Source organism: Cariama cristata, unplaced genomic scaffold (assembly GCF_000690535.1).
Source record: "Cariama cristata isolate BGI_N322 unplaced genomic scaffold, ASM69053v1 scaffold14102, whole genome shotgun sequence".
Taxonomy (NCBI): Eukaryota; Metazoa; Chordata; class Aves; order Cariamiformes; family Cariamidae; genus Cariama; species Cariama cristata.
The window spans coordinates 47,665-68,911 of NW_009605627.1; the positions used below are offsets into that span (position 1 = coordinate 47,665).

The following is a 21,247-nucleotide window of genomic DNA, read 5'->3' on the forward strand; positions in this document are numbered from 1 at the left end:
CCTAGTCACAAGCTGACGCTGCAGGTTGGTCAAACAAGGCCTTTTTGGGTGTTCTCAGTGCCCTCTTGTAGGTAAGATGCTCACCACATCTGCAAATGCATAGGCACCCGGATCAGTACTTGCGCATCAGGGCAAACTGCTGACTGTCAATAAGTGCAAGTTTAACCCTCTTAGCTGTCTTGCCAAGGGCTTTTTAATGCTGGCTGCTGCCCCTTTCCACATCCATTGGGTGGTGAGTCTTATCGCTTTGAGGCCCTTTCCTGGCGTCCAGAGGAGACTTTGCAGGATCCTGCTTTTCCCTGCAACTTACTCCTTGCTGAGGATAGCAGATTCACAACTTCCACATGGGAGACCAAGTTGCTCTCGGTGGCTTCCTCAAACATACTGGAGATGTCAGTGCCTGCTGGAGGTGCTGGCCAGAAAGGACAGGATGAGGTACAAAATATTACCCAGGATTTTGGAGAGCAAGTGTTGGGTCTGGCTTTGCCCTGGGCTTCCACTGTGTGAGTCTGGGCACCAGACGTTTCATGTCAGTAGCAGCATCTTGGAGGTCTTCAGTGCAAGGGCTGTCTGTACAGTACCTGACTCAGCAAAGCACATGATTCCTTGGAGAAACAGCCATGATACTCGATGTAGCCATGGGCTTCTCTGAGAACATCTCCCAGAATATTTCCAATGTACCACCAATGCAGATGTTAGTATCTTTCTTCTCCCATAAACCTCTAGGCTGCATGTGGACAGACAGACTTGGGATGCACCAGAGGGAGGGAAGAGTTACCTGAATGTGTTCCCAAAGCAGCATATCTGTCCACACCTGCTCCACAGGCAAGCCATTCATCCAAAGCGCAGGCAGGCCAGTGCTTTCAGCACCCAGGAGGATGGGTGGGCTGGTAGCCCACTCATGGAAAGGTATTGCAATTTTCTAGTATTGTCTGTCCATAGGAACCTGGCTTTCATGCAGGAAGCACTGGTGGAGATCTGTGTCACCTGGCCATTCAGTGCCATGAAGTCTGGAACCAATCCAGCACATGGTGGAAGTGTACTTCAGACCAATTCTCTTTACCAACAGATTCAGCTTTATTGTTACTCTTTTTTACATGATTCTTAGTGCATCATTTCAAATAAACTATCAAACTGTACAAAGAAACAGAGATAAAAGAAGAGGTGACAAAGTTGGGCAGAGGTTTTTAGTGTCATGAACCATCATGGAAAACAGTAGTCCATAGGCTCTCAAATGCTCAAAGTCCAAATCAATCTTGTTTTGTTTGTTTAAAAAAATGCTGCAAAAATATAAACAATAAATGACTGTAATTAGCAGCTACAAGATCCTTCAAAACTGGAACTTGATTACTGTGAATGCACCTAGGGGAAAGAAAAGCAATCTGAGATAAAGGACCAAACCAAACAGTGAAATAAATAAATAAATTGTGGGAGGACAGTCATGGCATTGAAATGCAGAGGAATCACTTCTAGCACAACAGTAAATCATTGTACCACAGACAGCAGAAAGGAACAGAAACAGAATTCCCTGCTTAAATAGCATGTGCATCGCAAAATGGAGGAAGTACAACATTGATGGGCAGGTGGAATTGCTCCTGCACACAAAGGTTCAGCTGGATCTGAAGTACGGCTTCAATTGCGCCTCGAACCTGAAGTGGCAGACTCCATGGATGTTAAATAAACAGCCACTTGGCCAGTTTGTCTGAAGCAGGAACAGGAGAGCGATGTTTCACAGCAAAGCCAAGGGGGATTTCCATTTGAGTTAAAAAAGGAGAGAAAAAAAAGATACATAGGCTACTGCATTTTTTAAAACATCCTGGTGGCCTGGCCAGACCCTCTACAGTCCCTAGTGTCTTCCCCAGGTAGCTTGCCTTCACTTGCACACTGTGGTTAAAAACCCACATTAAAGTTTCCTTATATATATATTTATTTATATATATTCATATGTATATATATGTATATAAAAAGGATAAGATGATAGAGGGTACTTCAAGCCTCTCCTGCCATGGGCAGATGACGTTCCCACACACCGTGCTGAAAACACCTCTCACTTGGTTAGTGACTAGCTCATTACAGCCGTCCTATCGATGTGCTGAATGGTGCTCCTCTCGGGATAGGGACATCCTCCCTGCTACTCTGTGCCCTCCTCTGGGAGAGCTGGTGGTGCCACAGACTGTCATATCTGCTCAGTTTCCTGCACTGCCAGGAACTGTGGACATGAACCAGTGGGGACTCCAGGGAGAGAAGGAGGAGGAGGGAGAGGGCTTGTGGAGAGAAGAGCAGCCTGGCCCTTGGAGAACCAGCATATCACTTTGTTGTGAAGGCTGCAGTAGGAGGGAAAGAAAAGCCACTGGTGCTGTTGAGGGTGAAGAAGAGATGGCGTGTCTATGATGCTGAAATGTCAGAGCATTGCCAGAGAGTGTCAACTAAAGCTTCTTCGATTTCTTTCACTAGAGCAATCACCATGTCATACATGTCTACGGTTTTGTTCATGTAATTTCCTAGGTAAAATTGTGCTCATCAATCTAGTCCAGGACCACAAAGCATCACCGGTTCATCCCTCCTGTGCATGCGTTCCTTGTTAAGTATTCTGCTCTAAAATGTCCTTTTCCACCTTACAGCTGCTGGACATGTGGCCTTGGCTCAAGGAAGGGCTTGAATGTGTCTTCCGCAAAGCAATGTCATCAGCTTCCACCTTGAAGAAACTGGTTTCAATTCTCTCCAGGTCATCTGTCCCAACTTTTATCTTCATGCACAGCAGGTTGATGTATGTCTCATAGCGGCTCTTCTGCAGGGGAAGAGGGAACAGCGAGCCTGGGAACAGGGACAAGGCATGGCATGTGTGAAAAGCAGAGGCAATGTCATCTGCTACTGCAGGAAAACCCATTCAGTATCAACAGGATCCTACTAATGACACCCAACAAGTGCTGTTTAACCACAGCACAATGCCTGGCCTGTGCAAAGCCTGCAAAGACTGAACAACCCATTGCTGAAAGGGTTAAGGAGAAAGGGGAGGGTTGTGCAAGACTCTCCAGTTGCTCTGACTAGTCTTGACAGCCATTCCAATTGTATAAGGCAGATACTGGAGGCAAAACCAGACCAACAGAGATCTGCTCCTTCCTCATTCAGGAGTTCCCCTCAATTGATTCAACTACTGCTTGCTATGGTTTCCATCCAGTGATTCAGTTGTTACTGCTGAGTTGTGCTCCCATTGCTTCTCACAGGGCACAGCATAGAGGGAGGCATCTCCTCTCTGCCTAGCACCTTTATTCCAAGACTAGATGGGACCTCTTTTTATAGACTTGGGTAATACTTGTCCTTTCCCCTAATATTTCAGAGGCAGCCTATACTTGCTTCTTTGTCAGCACAGAGAAACAAGTATTTCTAGAGCACATCTCACACAACAGATGAGATTAATTGTGCTCTGGAAGTGCCATCTTCTTGCAGACTGAAAAGGCAGCCTAGAGAAAATGCCTAGATGAAGACTTCTCTGCAAGCACCCAAAACAAGGTATCTGGAAAACAGGAGGCAGCAGCAAGCAACTATTTGAGGGTTGATACAAAGACAAGGGAACCAGCAGCCAGAAACTGTGGCTTTGGAGAATCAGGCTGGGTGTTACACAAAAAGGTGATACAGCCCTGGTATGCGAGAGGTGGGACATTTCCATCCTTGGAGATTTCTGAGACTCAGCCACAAAATGACATACTCAGCCTGGGCTAATACTGGAAATAATCCAAGCTCCTGCTGGAAGCAGGACTAGAGGCCTCCAGCAGTCCCTTCCCACTACACCTGTGTGGCAGGAATCACAACTTCTGCTCAGCTCTCACTGGAACAAAATATCCTATTTCTCCCAAAATTAAATGCTTCTTAGACTTCGCAGAGAGTTTAAACTTAGCTATATGCACCCTCAAAGAGTCTGTAATGCTGGTTTTGGCTTTATTTACAGAAGCGGTTGCAGCAAAACATGATTGATTCTCCCAGGGATTCCCTTAGCTTTCTATTAATGTTGCTGAAAAAAACTGATGCACACTGAGAACTGAAACACTTTCTTACTTGGGACCTGAGGAAATGTCAAGTTTTGGCACAGTAAAGGAAAATTTTTTCTTTCATCAGTTTTCCCTGATTCTGGTTACAAATCACAGAGAAGAGGAAATGGCTGTTATTTCTTTTTTTAGCTTCGGTGCAAAACAGTGAGGCTTGCTGCTGCCCCGACACCCATCCAGCTTGTGAGCCCTCGTCCTTCTCTCTCCTTTCCTGCTCTCCCAGGCTCACAGCATCCACTCCGGAGTTCTTAGCTCTCCTCAATCAGCCAAGGTATCATTTATCATAGAAAAGATGAAAGTTCCTTTACCTCAAATATTAGGTAATGTTCTTTGAGTCTGTATTCCTCAGCCTCTTTTGACTTGAGGCTCTTCTCTACAGGATGTAATTTATGCTCTGCTAGTTCATCTGCAATCTGTTTCATTTTATTTTCATGAGACCTCAGCTGTTCCTCCTGTAGAGAGAAGCGTGTCAGGTATTAAAATGTAGGAGTGCAACACCCAAGTGCACCGCCTACCTGTTGATGTGGGATCTGTCTCTGCAAGGATGTAAGCTTAGCTACTGTGCTGGAGCCAAAGGTGCGCAGTACATTTGCAAATTCATCTGATAAGGAGCAGCTGAAACACAGGTATTCGAGTAAGATCAAAACATGTATCAAAGTGCCAAGAGTGGATTTCTCTGGCACCTGGGCTTCTTCAGCATCATAAACACAAAATGCTCTGCATCCTTTAACAGCTAGGCAGAGCCAGCTGCTCATCCTGCTCTCTTTTGAGATGAAAGTACCCTCCTTGTCTGGGCTCTGAGAAGGGTGACATCTGGCCACATCTGGTTCATGTATCTCTGCCTTAACTTTTCAGGCTGTCCTTCCCTTTGCTGGGCGCCAGTAGCAGTGTGTCCCTACTTTTTGGAGGCACTAAGGCATGCCGGGATTTCCCTGGGCAGTGCAAACAAAAGCCACTCTTTGGATGGCAGCTGCCCGTTGCTCTTGATTAACTGAGCCTTAGGTAGCCACGGTCTGGTGCACCGTGCCCTCTTGCTTCCAGAAAACCTTCCCCACTGAGTGAGACTCAGACTCCCCCTTCATCTGTGGCTTTTCGGCTTGAGATAACAACAGGGTGCCACCTCTGAGTGCCATGTTATAAAATAAACCAGGGCTGTAGCCAGCTGTTGGGCTCAGTAGCACCAGCTGTTTCAACTCTGGCAACAGAAAGGTGTTGGGGTGTGATGAGCAAAGAGCAACAAAAAAGCCAGAACCAACAGCCATACAGGCAGGTGTGCATAGGGTTGCTTTATAGCCATTGGAAAGGAAGCATTGGCCAGACATTGGGATTTGCCATGGTCTGTCCAAATTGCTCGTTCCAATCCCCCTGTTCGGCCCTAAGCACCTGAATGTGTCTATCAGGCAGGAGCTGGGGGAGCTGCAGACAGGCTCAGCCTGAGCTGTATGCTGAAGGGCTGACTGAGTGTCAGGCACCCCTCCATTGCTCCTTCTCTCACACGTTACCTGGCACAGCTTGGTCATGGACGAAGGCAGGAGCGGGCGGCAGAACTTCTTCATGGAGCAGATTGCAGCTGGGAAGGCTGGGGCAGAGAAAATGGCAGCAACAAGGTTGATTCGCAGGATCCAGGAGAGCATTTCTTCCTTACTTCTGTTATGGAGGAGAGGAGAAAAAAGGGGGGTTCTGTAAATGCTCTCGACCCAGGACCAGCCAGCACAAACAGCCCTGGAGCCATCAAGGAGGGCCATCAGTGGCCTTGCTTTGAAGCCATTTCTGTGCCATCTTGCATTGTGAACAGAGGAAAACACGGGCTAATTGGCTCCTCTACAGTGCCCTAATGATTTCAGGGCTGCTGTATGCCTCTTGAAGCCCTGGCAGTCCTGCCTTCCTCATCAGTTCTGATTGCTTTCCCTGAGGAGCTGGTGAGAGGTAGCATGGTGGCAAGGGCCAAGGATATCCTGCTCTTTAGAGAGGAGGAGCCACACAACAGAGGTCCCATGGAGCAGTGTGGACCCCTCATTTGTGTCATTCATGGGACACTGCCCAGGGTCCCTCATCAGATCTGTTCAGACACTGCTCCACTCAGCCTTCAAGTGGGTTTTCACAGCACAAATTCAGATGTCAAGCTTTAGCTTGACATTAGTACCCCAGCCCAATTTACAATGTTACCTATCTCAGCAGAAAAACATCGACAGAAGATGACTCAATCGCACTTGACCCTTACTAGCAGAGCAACTTTACTCTGCAATGGACTAAGGAAGAAAGAAGATATAGCCTGGTTGGGGACACTTCTTTAATGAGCTTTAGACAGTTTCCCCATGAAAAGCTGATGAGGGGAACCATCAGCTCCTTAGGTCAATGCACCATATAGATTTTATCCCTTCCACAGACTGACAACAGAAGTTAGCAAGGGGAGCCCTTTACTCAGCCCGTTACATCCCAGTCCATCCTGCTTGGCCCACCTTGGTGACAGATGAGAAATGACCTCCAGGACTGACACACAGCTACCAAGAGTGACAGCCAGAAACTGTGAACCCATGACCAGGTCCTTTGCACAGCCCTACAGACCTCACCCTCAGCCCTCCTGCTCAGCACCCTCCTCCTGCGAGGTTTGCTCCCTAATGCATGTGTTGATCTGGCCAGGTCGGAGAGAGTCTGGCAGTGGCTGGACATCAGGCTGCCCATCCAGGCTCTGTGGAAGAGCTGGTACTTACGGGGCCTGGAAGAGGAAGACTCTCCAGTCAGCTGTCTTCAGCTTGAGCACATTGGACTTCTTGCTGTAGTCAGAGGCTTTTGTGGCTAAGGCGTGGTGCACACGGATGGCATTTTTCAGATCCACTTCAGAGAGGTCTTTGTCAGGTTTATATTCATCCTGTGAAGAGGAACGTTAATTGGATAATGACAACACTAACATTTGTGGGCTACTTTAATGAACCTGCCTTTTTCTCTGTGCTATAATCATAGAGTCCCAAGACCAGGAAAAGCACTGCTTTGTACAGTAAATGCTAGGAGCTGATAATGATAATAATTAACATCTGGCAACTTCTTCCATCATTAAGTTCACTGGGAAGATGTGAAGAAGGAGATGAAAGTTTTAAACATAATTATCAATAGATATCTCTAACACAGCACATGCCTGAGGCTTGGGGGAAGGCACAAGACAGGGCCAGGTTTCTGCAGAACTTCACGCACAGCGCAGAGCTCGAGCTGCAATGCAACTCCTGGTTGTCAGCAGGTATCAGTGAGCGCCTGCCCTGGTGCTGCAGCTTTCTGTGGTGGAGGGTCTGGGTTTGGGTTTTGCGCCATCTTGGGCAGTCCTGGAAAAAAATCAGTGCACCTCTGTGCAGGTGTGGGGCTTGCCGGGTAGTTGCCAGACTGAGCATGGCCCATTTGGCATGGTCTCTCATGTAATTCATTAGACTGGTATTTACAAATTGCAGCAGCATTCCCTGTATTCCTGCTTTACTTTCTCTACTGAAGGACAAATTCACCCAAGGAGGGAATGTAGCAATAACTATATATATATATTACACAAACAGATGGGAAATACTGAACATGGGATTCTGAAAGGATGATCTTGGCACAGCAGTTTTTAGGAAAAAATGTTCAATCAATCCTGTGTTTACCCTTTGCTTTACCAGTGACTGAGCTCCCGGACACTTAAAGCAATAACCCTCCTTCCCACTCTACACCCTTGCTGGCTCAACAGCTGGTCCAGCCAGGTGGTGGGATGGAAGGATGGACAGATGGATGGATGCATGCATTCATGGATAGGTGGATGTAGGAAAACCTAGTCCTGGCTAAAACAAACCACCACCCCGCCACCACCACCACATTAGAGGCCGTGTCAGGAGAGGGTGTCCCTGGAAGGGCCTGCCTTGCCCTGCTGATTACAGTGCAAACCTACAGAACCAATTCACTCTTACATTTTGCTTTCCTTGACTGTCCTTGGCTGACAGCACAGAGGTGGCTCTGTCCAATGGTGGTGGTTGTCTGTGTGTCCCAGCCCTTCCTTAGTTTTCAAGCTAAAGCTTGATCTGTTCTGCAGGTTTGCAAAAAGATGGTTTTTTTCCTGTGTACTGGTGGTACATATCCAGCTGTTTCGGGAAAAGCCATTCTACAGTCTCCTGATTGCTAACCCTGGTCAGTAAGACTGTTATCTGGTATAGAGTCAGAAAAGTCTCCCCTCTGTTGCTCTTCAGAGCACTGGGGACAAGGACTCCCCAGCCCATGGATGTGGCTCACCCAGACCCTTGCTCCTGATGGGAAATAAGCTTCTGAAGCCTTTCCTTCCCTCCTTTTCTGAAGCAACCATCCCATCCAGGAGAGTGAATTGGTCAGCACGTGATACTTCGCCTTGTGCAAAGAAATGCCATAAGCCCCAGAGCCCAGAAATGTCTGGCATGGGCTTCTGGCTCACACAACTGCCTTCTTAAGGGTGAACCTCAAAAAGCCCTGGCTTTCCAGCAGAGGAAGGAGTGGGTGCTGCAGGCATCCTGCATTCACGGTGAAATTCAGGTGGGCTGCATTGTGGGGCAGCATAGATGACCTTTCCACAGTGGGGATCTCAGTAGCCAGAGGAATGAGCGATTAGCCTTTTAACAAAGAAAAACAAATGCTTTGCCTTATAAGGACCTAATATGTTACCCCACTTGGAGAGAAATAGCTGCTTGAGGAAGACATTGCCACTCAGACCTCATATATTGTAGAGAGACTTCCAATTCTGGACATTTTTCCAAGGCTGAAGATCTTTGGATCTGAGTAAATCTGACTGTGATGCCCATGATCTCTTATTTCAAGATAACCTTTCTGAAAACACAGTGCAAATAGCTAGGCTTAATGGCATGTGACAAAGCGAAACTGCCACAGCTGCAAACTGGTTTGACTAAGGCAGATCTTCAATTCGAGTGGTATCATCAAGTATTCCTTCTACTGATTTCAGGCTCATAGGCATCAGTGTAGGTGTAAGGAAAAGCCAAATCTCCATCTTTTTCTAACACTGGGACCAGTAAATCAGCATAAGGTTGAATCAAGCAGGTTCTTTCTACCTTCTGCCTCCTTGTTGGTGGAAAAAGGATGCATTTGCAGGAGTGCATGGTGCTGGAGGCTCACTTCTGCGTGGGTCAGCTCTGCCAGGAAGATCATCTTAATGCCTGTTCTGTGGTAGACACAATGATATGTACAGTTGCTGATGCTAGGAGACCCTTGTGTGCTCTTAAACAGGCCTTGTCTGCAAGCAGCTCCAAGGCTGTATGATGCCACGCACACATGGCTGGAGCCATCACAGTGACCAGCACTTACACCTTAGTGTAGGCTACAATGTGTAGCCTTCCCCTGGAGAATAATCCAAGTGCCCTTTAGCAAAGCATGTCAGTTCTGCTCCACTCCAAAGCCTCCAGCAGCTTCTCTACATTTTGCTTCACTCTCTTTCTGAGCTTTGATGTAAGTTTAGGTGTGTGCATAAACTGCTGCTGAGGAAGAGACGTGTCCAAAAATATAATAGTAACACCAATGCTTTCAGTGAAGGGATTCTGGTTTAAATCTCAAAGAAAGTGATTTATAGTAAAACATAAGCAGTATCATATTTGGAGGAACTTCAGATGATGTTTTGTCCATGCTATAGTACCACTAACCTCACTTTCACCTTTTTCATGGCATTATCCTGCCATACATTTCCTGGCAAATGGGTTAATTTGATATCACAAGGCTGTTGAATTTTTGTCTTATGTGTCCTGCACTGTTCACACAGGTACTCGTCACTAGGAAATGGGCAAGGTACGCCATGCCACACCATTGCAGTTACTCTTAGCCCCCAGCCCTTGAATGGTGACATGTTTATTTTTCCCTTGCATCTCCAGGTGTAGGATCGTGTGAGTCAGCAATTTTCAGGGTCTGTTTTGGGGATATCTTCTGTAGGAATTGAGGTCAAGTGTGGATGCTTTGTTTTGGAATCACTCTAAATTAATTTAATTCACTTTCAGCTTTTAATGTTGATGGTGTAGACAGACTCCCCGTTCATGTGCCTCTCCTGCTCACACAAACGCTCTGTTTAAACATGCATGACCACCCCCTTGCCTGGTTTAGCTTCTGGCATAGCAGTGCTCCATGGTGTCTTTGGTTCACTCTTCTGATGTCAGGTCTCCCCTACTGCCCACCCCTGTGAGCAAGTGGTGGGACATCCACAGCTAATATAAACTCCCAAGCTCAAAACTTGTATTGTCAAGAAAAAGCAACTATCTCTTGTGCCTGCCTTAGTAGAGCACCTGGATGGGGTGAGAGAGCCCAGTGTATTGGTCCTGCTGCCCTGTCCTCTGGAACTCAGCACCAGCCCTGAGCAGTGATGTGAATATGGACATGGAGCTACAGAGAATTCTCATACTCTGGCTTGTGAGTGGGTTTTCCTCTTTTTCCTTTCCTTTTCTACCAGCCTAAACAAACCATTTAATGAGGAAAACTAACCACTGTGCCCTTTTCAGTCTAGTCATGAACTTGGGTTCCAAGTAGTGCTACCATGGCAAGGGTCTGCGTGCATGGAACAGCATCCGTGACTTGGGGCTGCGCTGGGAACTCTTTCATGGTTGGAGGCTGCAAGGGCAGACCCTATGGGAAGCCCTGAATGCTTTCCAGTACTTCCATATAAAAGCACCTCATGCTTTATAGCTCTCCATCATTCCTCTCAACACTCCTCTATGTGTGGTGATTAAAGGTTATTATCCCCATTTCACAGAGGTGAAGTAAGTTGCCAAAGGCCAAGGAGTGAGTCAGTGCCCAGTGCAGATTAGAGTGCAGGAGAGGTGTGCCCTGCTCCTAAGCCTGCATTTCTTCCTCAAGGTTGTACTGCATCCCTTTAGGGGATCAAGCAATTGCTTCAGCAGACTATGCTAGAACACGCTAATCCAGCAATTAACACTGGCGTGTCAATGACATATGACATCTCTACATTAGCAGGTTTATGGCTGCTGCCTGAATTGCTTCTAACAGGCTGACTTCTACCTGTCCACCAACCCGCCCACTCTTCTGCCTGTCTTATGTCCACCTCTCTTTGTATCCGGTCATTCCTCCTTTCTATACACCAGTCTCCCCAGACCCTATTTCCCCTCCTCTTGCCCTCTCTCTCTCTTATTTCTACTCAACTTGCTCCCCAAACCCAAACTGAGTAGAGTTTCCTATTAAACTTATGGAAATTTCCTATTAAAGCCTAGATCTTTGGTTTGGTCTGAGTGAAAAACAGGAACAGGCTGAACCTGTGCTCTGTGGTGTCAGGTGGGTCTGAAAGCAGGTACTTTCTCCTCTATTGTCACATCAGAAAATCTTTTCGCAGTGATTTGTGCTCAAGCCAGGTTCTACCTTATGTTTATCTGCAAGCATTTTCCACTGAGAGCTTGGGAGGCTGGCATACCATTTCCTTCCTGTATTGTGCAACTTTCTTGTTCTGCAAACCACCCCCTAGGCAAGAAATTGCACTAAGAATTGACAGGGCAGGTGGATGTTTATCCACTCTCTGTTGGGGTGCTGGGAATGGCTGGAACTGGCAGGGCAAGGACTTCGTCTTCGTGGCCTCATCCTTCTGTCCTGTCTCTGCAAGCCTGATAGACACTGTCTACAGCCAAACCCAGACCAAGGAATCATCTGAAGAGGACCATATGCACCCTGGCAGCAGCTCAAGACTAAGAAACCCCTCTTTGCCCAAATCCTTTGCCCAAATGTTCCTCAGGTTAATTTTTGTTGTTGTTCCAAATGCTACTTCCTTGGGGCACCCTTGTCAATTCCAGACCCTCCTGTTAATTACACATCAGTCAGGACTGTTATTTATCAGACACTTTCATAACCTAGCCAAATCTTAGGTCATTTGTTTCTTCAGTCCTTGTCCATAAAGCAAGCCCTCAGTCTCTTAACAATTTACTCCTGAAGGTCATTCAGATAAGAACATTGATCTTCTAACTGCCACATCAATCTCATCCTCATTCTCTTTTCAAATTCTAAACACCTAGGACTAACATAACAAACTGTGTTAATATAACAGTCTAGATGGTTACTACTGCTATCCTTGTACAGCAAAGAAAACCCAATCCCTCTGCCCCATCAACAGCATGACAATCAGTGTTGGCTTCACGGCTCCTTCCAGTGCTGTCCAAGCAGTCAAGAAATTCTTCAGTAATCTGGATTTTGGTCCAGCATGGCAAGAAAATTCTGTCCTGAAAGTGTATTTCATTCCAAATATATACCCCTGCAACAGACTTATCCCGAGAGACATGCCCTAGAAATCCTTAGTGAAAAATTCATTTAGATCCAAATGGTCCCTGTGATTTTGATGAAATTGCATTTTTTTTCCATAGAAAAATTGTCATAAAATTAAATATTGATGGTAGGTCTGTACAAGTTAAATCCTTATGCATCACCCATGATCAGCATGAGGACCTCTTCGCTGGACCTCATGTGGAGATTTGTAATGAGACAAGAGACGGAGATGTAAGAAGAGTGCCACTGGCTTGAAGAACGCCACACTTAGAGGGCTGGAGAAGATCTGGGCTCTCCTGTATGCTGCAGCTTCCCTCAGCAGCAAGAGAGGGTGGCAAGGCTGAAAAATACCACTTGGCTAAGAGCAACCCATACTGTAAATTATGATCGGCTGCTGCCAGATTTCTATTGTCTTTGTGACATGTGCCATAGAATCTGGCAAAACACAAGAATCATCGGGTTGTGATACGAGCTCTGAGTCATAGTTCTGTGCTGCCCTGAGGATATTTCTGCATTTCTTATATAATCCAATGTTTGTTTACTCTCATTGCTTTGGAGATAATACTGCAATACGTAGGAACATCTACCCACAGGGAGTGCTGTTCCAGCAAGGTGAGTTCAATGGGTTACTGCACAGCATGTGCTACTAAGGTAGTTCAGACCTAGTTCAGTGGGTTATGCTGCTGCATGATGAGCAGACATTTGGCATCCCTGGCTGGCTCATGCTGATGTTCAAGTGAGCCCCTATCCAGGCTCCTGGGATTTTCCTACAGAAAAGACTATCCATGGAAATCCTCCTAGCATCCAAGTGTCTTGAAAGGCAGAGTTGAATGCTATGCATCCAGGCAAGCTCTTCCATGGTGACTGCCTCCCATGAGGACCTGGGATTTATACTTGTGCTGACTAGAGGCAGTTACAGAATGAACAGAGATGAAGAGAGGCAGAAAATAACACTTGGCAAGGAGTCATCTTAGCAAAGTCCTGAAGGAGAAGATAGACTTTAAGTATGATCCATACCAGACTTGGTGAAGCTACTCATAATCAGATCTATGCCGGCAAATAAAACGATAGGAAGGGTAAGACTGGTCTGGTGCTCCACATCTTCAGCTTCCTATTGCATGTTCTCACCAACATCCTATTTCACCTATTCCATATCATCTGTTCATTCATCCTCCCCAATAGCTCCTACTTGCTCTTACTACTTCTTGTCCTACTTGGGACAGTTCTGCAGAAATCTTGCCTCAATGTTCCCTCTTTCATACTTCTTCCTGTATGGCCCTCTTTTGAGGCTGTGAACAATGCCCTTGGCATGAACATCACCACCAAAGATGACAATGTCCTACAGTTCTGTATCCTGGTCTCTGGAGGAGCTCTGTACATGTCCATGCATGCATTAGGACATGGATTCACCTCTCCTGCTGAGGACTGCACGACTGCTTTGGAGACAGCATGAAACAGCAAATGGGATAGTCCACCACGGTTACCTTTTGTAAATAAAGGACGGTCCCTTTAAGCACAGCATAAAACTTCTTCCAACCTCTTCTTCCTCTGGGAGCTAAAAAAGGAAGAACATTTAATTATACATGTCTGCTTTTGGCAGTGCTGCTTCATCTTCACATTTCTGGAAAAACCAACCCTTCTCCTGACTCACCACAGGCATACACTGATGCCTGGACCTCATGCATCTCCAAGCTATTGCTTACGAGTGGCTTGTCTGCAGGGACACATGTTTGAGAGGCGTGGACTGGGAGATGCAGCCTCCCAACAGGAATACAAGCAGGTCAAAACCAGAGATGAGCTGGTATAGGGGTACCAATGAACATGTGCAGGAAGTCTCTGCTCCTCCAAACCCAGGTTCATGTTCCTTGGACTAAATGCTTGAGGAGCAGAGCCATTCCCTGAGCTCCTCTCCTTCAGCTGAGTTAGGCAGACATACTCTGGATAAGGTAGCTTCTGTTCCACTGAGGAGGGAGCATTACCACCAGCTGTCTTGATGGACTTAGGCACAGAGAGCCTGCTGGAAGCTGGAGAGGGGTGGGAGATGAGGGGAGTCACCTACATCACCACAAGACATCTGATCCTCCGGGCATGGGCTATTCAGAAAGTGCTTGAAGCAAGGGAACCCTTTGGTAGTAATGTCTACTCAAGATTTTTAATCAGCTGCAGTGACTGGGCCAATCATATCATTTAGCAAAAGAGGTTATCCACGGTTTCATCAATCTCTGCGCATTAACAGTTCCCAAATATATTTTCCTTTACCTTTCCTGTAATCCCATACACTGACAGCAGAGCTATGTGGCATCCTGTTGCCTAGCCAGCACACAGCAGCTGTTTCCAGCACATGGCAGAGTATGGACAAGAACAAAACTTTGAAGACCAGACTGTCCCCAAGGTCAGGGCTGGGGTGGACAACTGCTGTGGAACCAGCCTCACTCCATTACTCAGTGTGGGATTCAGGATTATGCCCATGAACAGGATGGAAAACCAGGTTTATCTGTGTGGGACAGGCACTGTTAGGTTCCTTGGCAGTGAGAAAGGAAGACTGAGGCCTCCTGAAAACATTCATGTCTACAAATGTCTCAAAACACCCTCCTTTCCCTGTGCCCTGGCACTAATGGATCTGGGGATCTCTCTTGTGTTCCCTGGGATGTAGTGAGGAATCAATCTCCTTCGGCAGGAGAGCCAGGGAGAAGACTCTAGTACTGCCTGGGGCACATCTCCTCCTGTCCCGTTAACACGTACTTCTCTTCCCATCCATGTCTGCATGGGTTTTACGCGTGAGGACACCGTGCTTGTAGGTGACTGCGTTCAGCGCTTGGGGGATGTCCAGGAAGGGGTTGCTGCTGTCAACAATCCTTGTCACTTTCTTCGCACTGGCTCCAAATTTGTCATCTACCAGCTCCGAGAGTGACTTCCTCAACTCGTCCTCATCACTTGGAAACAAAGTCAGAGAAGAGATTGAGTGGAGGACACGTGGGTTGGGCCACAGTGTGCCTTATCTGCTTTGGTTTTAAAGAGAATTATTTATTATGAGACTAGTCAGAGAAGGAAAATTAAAGATGACGCAGGGACTATAACAGGCAGAGTGTGCCAGTGGTAGTGATCTGGACATAGCTAGGAGGAGCATGGGTGGCAGGTAACTGTCCCAGTGGTCCCACTGCGAGGTTGCTCAAAACTGGTAAGGGAATGGGTGCTTGTCTGAACACCAGGAAACTGCAGACACACCATTGCTGAGGACTACGAGCATTTCACAGGGAGAGTCTCCAATTCTGTGCTCTAAAATCAGAGCTTAAGGAGGTCTTTAGCTGAAGACCAGGTATCATCGGGGTTTCTCAGCCTCCAAGAGGCAGCCCCTGGGGCCTCCTAGATACTGAAGGAGCTTGATGAATGTCCTCTGCATCTCTGAGGAACAAAAGCTCTGCAGACATTAGGGAGATGGACCACTTGATCAAAAAACCACAAACCCTGGAATAGGTTATACATCAGCTCCCCATTTGTGTGCCCAGGGTGGGTCAGCAGAGAGCAAGAAATGCTGGTTATTTCCATAAAAACTGCTTCTCCTCACAGATCTCCTGGTCCTGCACCCTGGACAGCAAGGGCTGAGCAGCTTAGGAAAGTGTTCACTGACTCTACCAAGCCTGCCTCTTCCTATTTGGAGTAAAATCTACTCTGGCGCATAGAAACTAGAACTTGTATGGGAAGTGATATTTCCCAGTGTCCCGGAGACATTAAGGAGGGAGAGCAAACAGGGAATTTCTGCCATGTGTGATACATGTCAATGTCTAAATGGTATGAATGGTCATCTTAGGTTGCAGGTTAGATTGGGACCAAATCTCAGCTGAGGAGTGACCCAGGGATGGATCCACTAGCTGAGATGTGAGCAGTAAAATACCATACTTCCCGATCTGCAGCAAGTAGAAGGCTGAAGCATCAGATGCCTCTTGGACAAGAAGGATGATTTCTCAGTCCTCAGCAGGTACAGGAGTCCTGGGGCTTAGGCAGAGCCCAGACACTATACCTGGATGGGGAGTTGGTGGGGCTCAGTTCTCTGAGCTGCACCAGTGGGACCCCTTTTGAGCTCCTGCTTGTTGCTGAGCTGATGGTTGTACACCTGCCTGTCCAGTCAGGCTTTGTGAGCAAGGGCATTTCATTCCCTGGGACGGACAAGGACAGAAGGCAGAGACAAGCAGGAAGAAGAGGGTCTTTTCTGTGCAAGGTTACGACTCAGTGCCACATCTCTGAAATAAAACCAGGTACCCCATGACAGGGAACATCATCCCACAGTAGAGGAGCTGAGAGGTCTCTCGTGTTGCATCCTGTCCATCTGCAACCAGGCAGGACACCCTGCAGCAAGGTCCCAGGCCAGTGTGGGGTGAATGAGGGGGTGCAAGGATAGAAGTGGGGTGGGTGGAGGAATGGCAGGAGAGGGGCTAGATGCTGCTAACTGGAACTGCACCTCTGCAGTGAGACCCCAGGGGTCTGACATCCCTCGGATGTGCCCGAGTCAGGGATTGTGTGCTGGCAGGTGTTGTGTAACCACTGCCTGCATCCAGCCAGACGATGCACTTCTGTTGAACTCCTCTTACATAAACCATCCCACGGGCACCTTCTGCGGAGCTACAGAGCTCCCTCTCGTGACTACGTCTGCCCACCAACCCGGCCTCTGCTACAGAGCTGGCATTGCTGCTTTCCTTTCACACAGGTGCCATGCAAGATCATTTTAAAAGTGAAATCGATGCTATGTAACCTGCTAAGAAACCGCTGCCCTTCCAGGGCCACCGGCTGGCTGTGTCCTTCCCGAAGGAGACACTGGCCCACAGCAAACACTGCTGCCTTTGGGGCATGGCTGGTGATGGAGGCTGCTGCTCTGCAGAGCTTAACTCAGGTAGTTGGGGAGGGAGGTGGATCAAACCATCTCCAGACACTTTTCTGGCCCGGAGAATATAAGGAGAAGAGCAGGTGATGGAGCTAATGGCACAGAAGGTCCTGTTCAGTCCCATGACCCTCTGGAGACAAGAGAGGTCTGAGGTTAAGGAGGAGAGGAGAGGAGAGGAGAGGAGAGGAGAGGAGAGGAGAGGAAGGCAATGTCCACCATGTTAGCTTAAGGCACCAGATCTGTCATGGACTTCCCCACAGCAGTAGTAGGGTAATGTCAAGGCTGGGGAGCACAGTGCACCCCTCACTGAGGGTCCTGGCCTGTGCTCTGGACAGGGGGTGGGTAGCAGAGCAGGGGAAGAAGGGCTGAGGAAGATGCCACATGAACCTGTCATGGAGGCCACCAAGCTAGCTGTTCCCAGACTTGTTTCACGGTACCAAATGATGACCTGTATGAGGAGACAGAGTGCATCTCATTGAGTTTGTGGATGACATAAAAATGAGAGGTACAGGGTCACCGCTCAGAGGAACAAGAGCCTCACTAAATGCATCACCCCGGTACTGCACTAGGGTGGAGTGATCCTGCAGAAGGGTCGGCCGAGGCTGACTGGCTGGGGAACAGCTCTGCAGAAAAGGCCCCTGGGCTCCTGGTGAACAGCAGGATGAACAGGAGCCAGCCAGCGTGTCCTGGCAGAAACAGAGGCCAAGAGCATTCTGGGCTGTGTAAAAACAGCACACTGAGGAGGCTAAGAGAAGTGATCATCCTTCTCTACTCTACACTCATTACATCATAACTTGATATAGCAAACAGTACTGGGCCCCCAACATGGGAAAGGGCATCAACAAGGTGGAGACATTTCAACAGAGGCCACCAAGATGCCTGGAGGCTGGAGCACTTGCAATGTAAGAAGTGACTAAGGGAACTGGACTTGTTCAACCTAGAGAAGAGGTGGCTTTGGGGGACCTCATGGTAGCCTTCCAGTATGTGTCAGGAGGTTATTGAGGAGACAAAGCCAGGCTCTTCACTATGGTGCATAGCAGGAGGACAAGAGACAGTGGGCGTAAGTCAAAACAACAGCGGTTTCAAATGGATAAGAAACAACCATCACTCTCAGAATAATTAAACATTGGTTCATGGATCCAGAGGGGCTATGGGTTCTCTATCCTTGGAGGTTTCCAGGATCAAACTGAACAAAGCCCCAAGCACCCTGAACTGAATTCAATGTTGACCATACTTTGAGGAGGAAGCTGGACTGGAGATCTTGCAAAGTCCCTTCCCACCTGAGTGATTCTCTGATACTATTTCCAGAAGAAACTATGTGAAAGAGATGGAAAGTCTCAGTGACCAAAATAACCCCAGATCTTGAGCTCTTTGTGCAAAGACTTCTGAAGCACCCAGAGAGGGATCAGCATTTTAGAGATGTAATAGTAAACAAAGAGGACATTCCCATCCTTTAGATCATGCCTGTGGACCCTGTGTCCACAGACTGCCACCAACCTCCCCATCTGCTTTTGTATCTAAGCCACAAATAAACACAGTTTGCCTACAGGAGGGATTCAGTGCTTAAGGGCTTGGCAGGAAATATTCTGGGAGCTTCTGGGGCTAAAAACATGACTCAAGACCTGTCAGCTACTTTGAAAGACACACTATCTCTCAAATGCTTAACATACTTACATGGCCCACTCCAGCTTCTCATTCTTGATGGAGTTATATAGTGTCTGAAACAAGAACATGGTATTAGCTGTGTCTCTCATGGAAGACATGTCTGGGTTGTGGAGACCATCTCCTCCACACCCTGTCTGTGTTCTTGGAGAGATACCTTCTTTGTTGAACTGTCCTGGACAAGTATTCACCAATGAGCAGGACAACTGCTGTCCTGCTAGACCCTTTTTTGTCTATGTACCACACTAAGTATTGGACTGGACATGTCAGCAGCAGAGGGGTCTGGTGGCCAGCCTTGCTCAGGAGCCTGTATATACATTTTTGACGAATTCTGGGTGCTGCGCCTAGTCCTGAGTGAATCCTGGCCTATACAAAGATGGTGGAAGACTCTGGGGTATGCCAAGACACCCCCAGTGTCTTGACTAGGGGAAAAGGACAGTGGAGGCTTGAACACTGCCCTGAGAAGCAGGGGAGGGATGAATGACCTTGGGGATCAGCTTTTCCAGTTCCTCTTGTGCAAAATTCCAGTGGCTTCCCTGGGGCACTGGGAAAGAAGAAGGAATGGGCTAGGAAAGCAGAACGTGGAGGGGGGCCTGAACATACTGAGGGGTGGGGTAGGGTGAGGTCTGCTGGGAAGCGAGGGTGTCATCTAAAGCACAATGTGACACCCCTGATGTGGCACTGGTCATTTCAACCTCCTTCCATACAGCAAAATCCAGGTCAGGTTGCTGGACCTGCAGCAGGTGCAGACAATGGTGGTGTTAAACCACATGGAAGGAGAAAATGCTCACTATGAGGTGTTTAACCAATATCTCATGGTACTGAACTAGTTGTGTTGGAGTACTGCATCTAATTACATGGAAGTGAAGGTAGAGAAAAGTATCAGTGCCAGATGGTCATATTTGGGGGTGTGGGGTACCTTTTTCTGTGCATTGTCACACAGAGCTACCATGGGGTAGAGGGACCCCTGGTATGCTCTGAGGGCAGATATGTCACAAACCTGAATAATACACCAGCAGGGAACAGACTTCTGGTGGTTGACTGCAAGTTAGCAGAAGCTATCCATGTGGGTTACAGTTCTCCTAATGAAACAATTGTGCACTGGAAAATGCTGATTAAAGGGCTCAGAGTGTCCCAGCAGGACTAGGCGGCACTACAATAATAATGACAGTATCCCACTGTCTATTTACATCACGTTACCTTCAGCAAATCCTTTGCAAAGTCCTTCCCATCGTTCAGCCCATCAAGGTTTGCTATGAACTGTTGACATGACATCTTTTTGCCAATATTCTGTAAGGCAAAGGAGCAGCTCATTAGACTTCTGGAGAATTTTGACTCTAGTCAGAGTGTCTTTTAAAGAACAATTTTGTACGTAGTGGTGGAGCCTGGGTTTGCCCCAACAGCTCAAAGCTGAAAGGTCTTCTGCTCTGATTTTCTGCTGGGCTGTTTGCTTTTTTTTGCTCATGCCAGCACCCAAATGTTTCAAATGACCTCTTTTTTAATGGTGGAGGTAAAACACCTGAAAATAACCTGTCCAGCTCTAACTTCAGACTTTCTAAGTGCTCTCACCTCCGGTTCCCAGGTTGGTCCTGGTACAGGGTCTGTCTCTCAAAACTCAAGATAGGCACTCAGATTGCCTTGAAATTGCAATGCTTGGATGGGTCTTGAAGCATGCAGCATCAGCATCTGGAGACAGCCAGCACTGGACAATGACTCGTCCTGTTAATTTTGATTGCCATTACTGGTACTGCGTGAACTTGAGTGCTGTGGCATGTGAATGCAAGACAAGTACACTGGGAGAATCTTGCAACCTGGAACACACTCATCACCAACTAATGCCGAGACTATTTGGTGCTGATGCTGCCAGGTCATCTGGCATCCCTGATATCTGTGGCATCTGTCTTCCCAAACCCATCACCCTCACCATAGCCAGGTGAGTCACTTTCTCAGCCTGCAAGGGTCAAGGGGCTGGAGGCAGGCAGCCTTTTTCCAAGCCTCCCCCCTCCAAGGGACTGGAGCAGAGATGTGGAAGAGTCAGTGGGAAATGTAGGGTTCAGAAAAAGGAGTCTGAAACCACAAAGGAAAGAGAAGTATCTCCAGTGCCATGCCATATTGTAGCCATCACACCCTGAAGTCCCCAAGACACACCCCATGGTGACATCACAGGGAGTGGACAATGGAGTTAGTGAGAGGAGAGCATGAGCTGCCACCAGTGGTCCTAAGGATCCCAACAGCATCCTGACACTGGGTGAGCTTTGCATCAAAGTATTGACAGGGTGGCCATCCAGGAGGACCTGGGAGGATGGCCAAGAACAGCAGAGTGACTCAGTGAGGAAGAAGAAGGGCCTCACTGGGTCACTGGGCAGGGATGAAGCTGCAGCAGATGATATAGGAGGTGCCCTGCAGGCTCTACAGAGGGATCTGGACAGGC

At 47.7% G+C, this 21,247-nt stretch overlaps 1 protein-coding gene across 1 annotated transcript; it reads right to left on the bottom strand.

Moving 5' to 3' along the window:
- Positions 1-2,581: 2,581 nt before the first annotated feature.
- On the bottom strand, positions 2,582-20,130 carry LOC104158412 (PH and SEC7 domain-containing protein 2-like). The gene is made up of 8 exons (XM_009696053.1): positions 20,017-20,130; positions 18,829-18,872; positions 15,021-15,211; positions 13,763-13,833; positions 6,755-6,912; positions 5,546-5,690; positions 4,352-4,495; positions 2,582-2,788 (listed from the first exon to the last, which is right to left on the bottom strand). The coding sequence occupies exons 1-8, from the start codon at positions 20,128-20,130 to the stop codon at positions 2,582-2,584; spliced, it is 1,074 nt and encodes a 357-aa protein (XP_009694355.1).
- Positions 20,131-21,247: the final 1,117 nt, after the last annotated feature.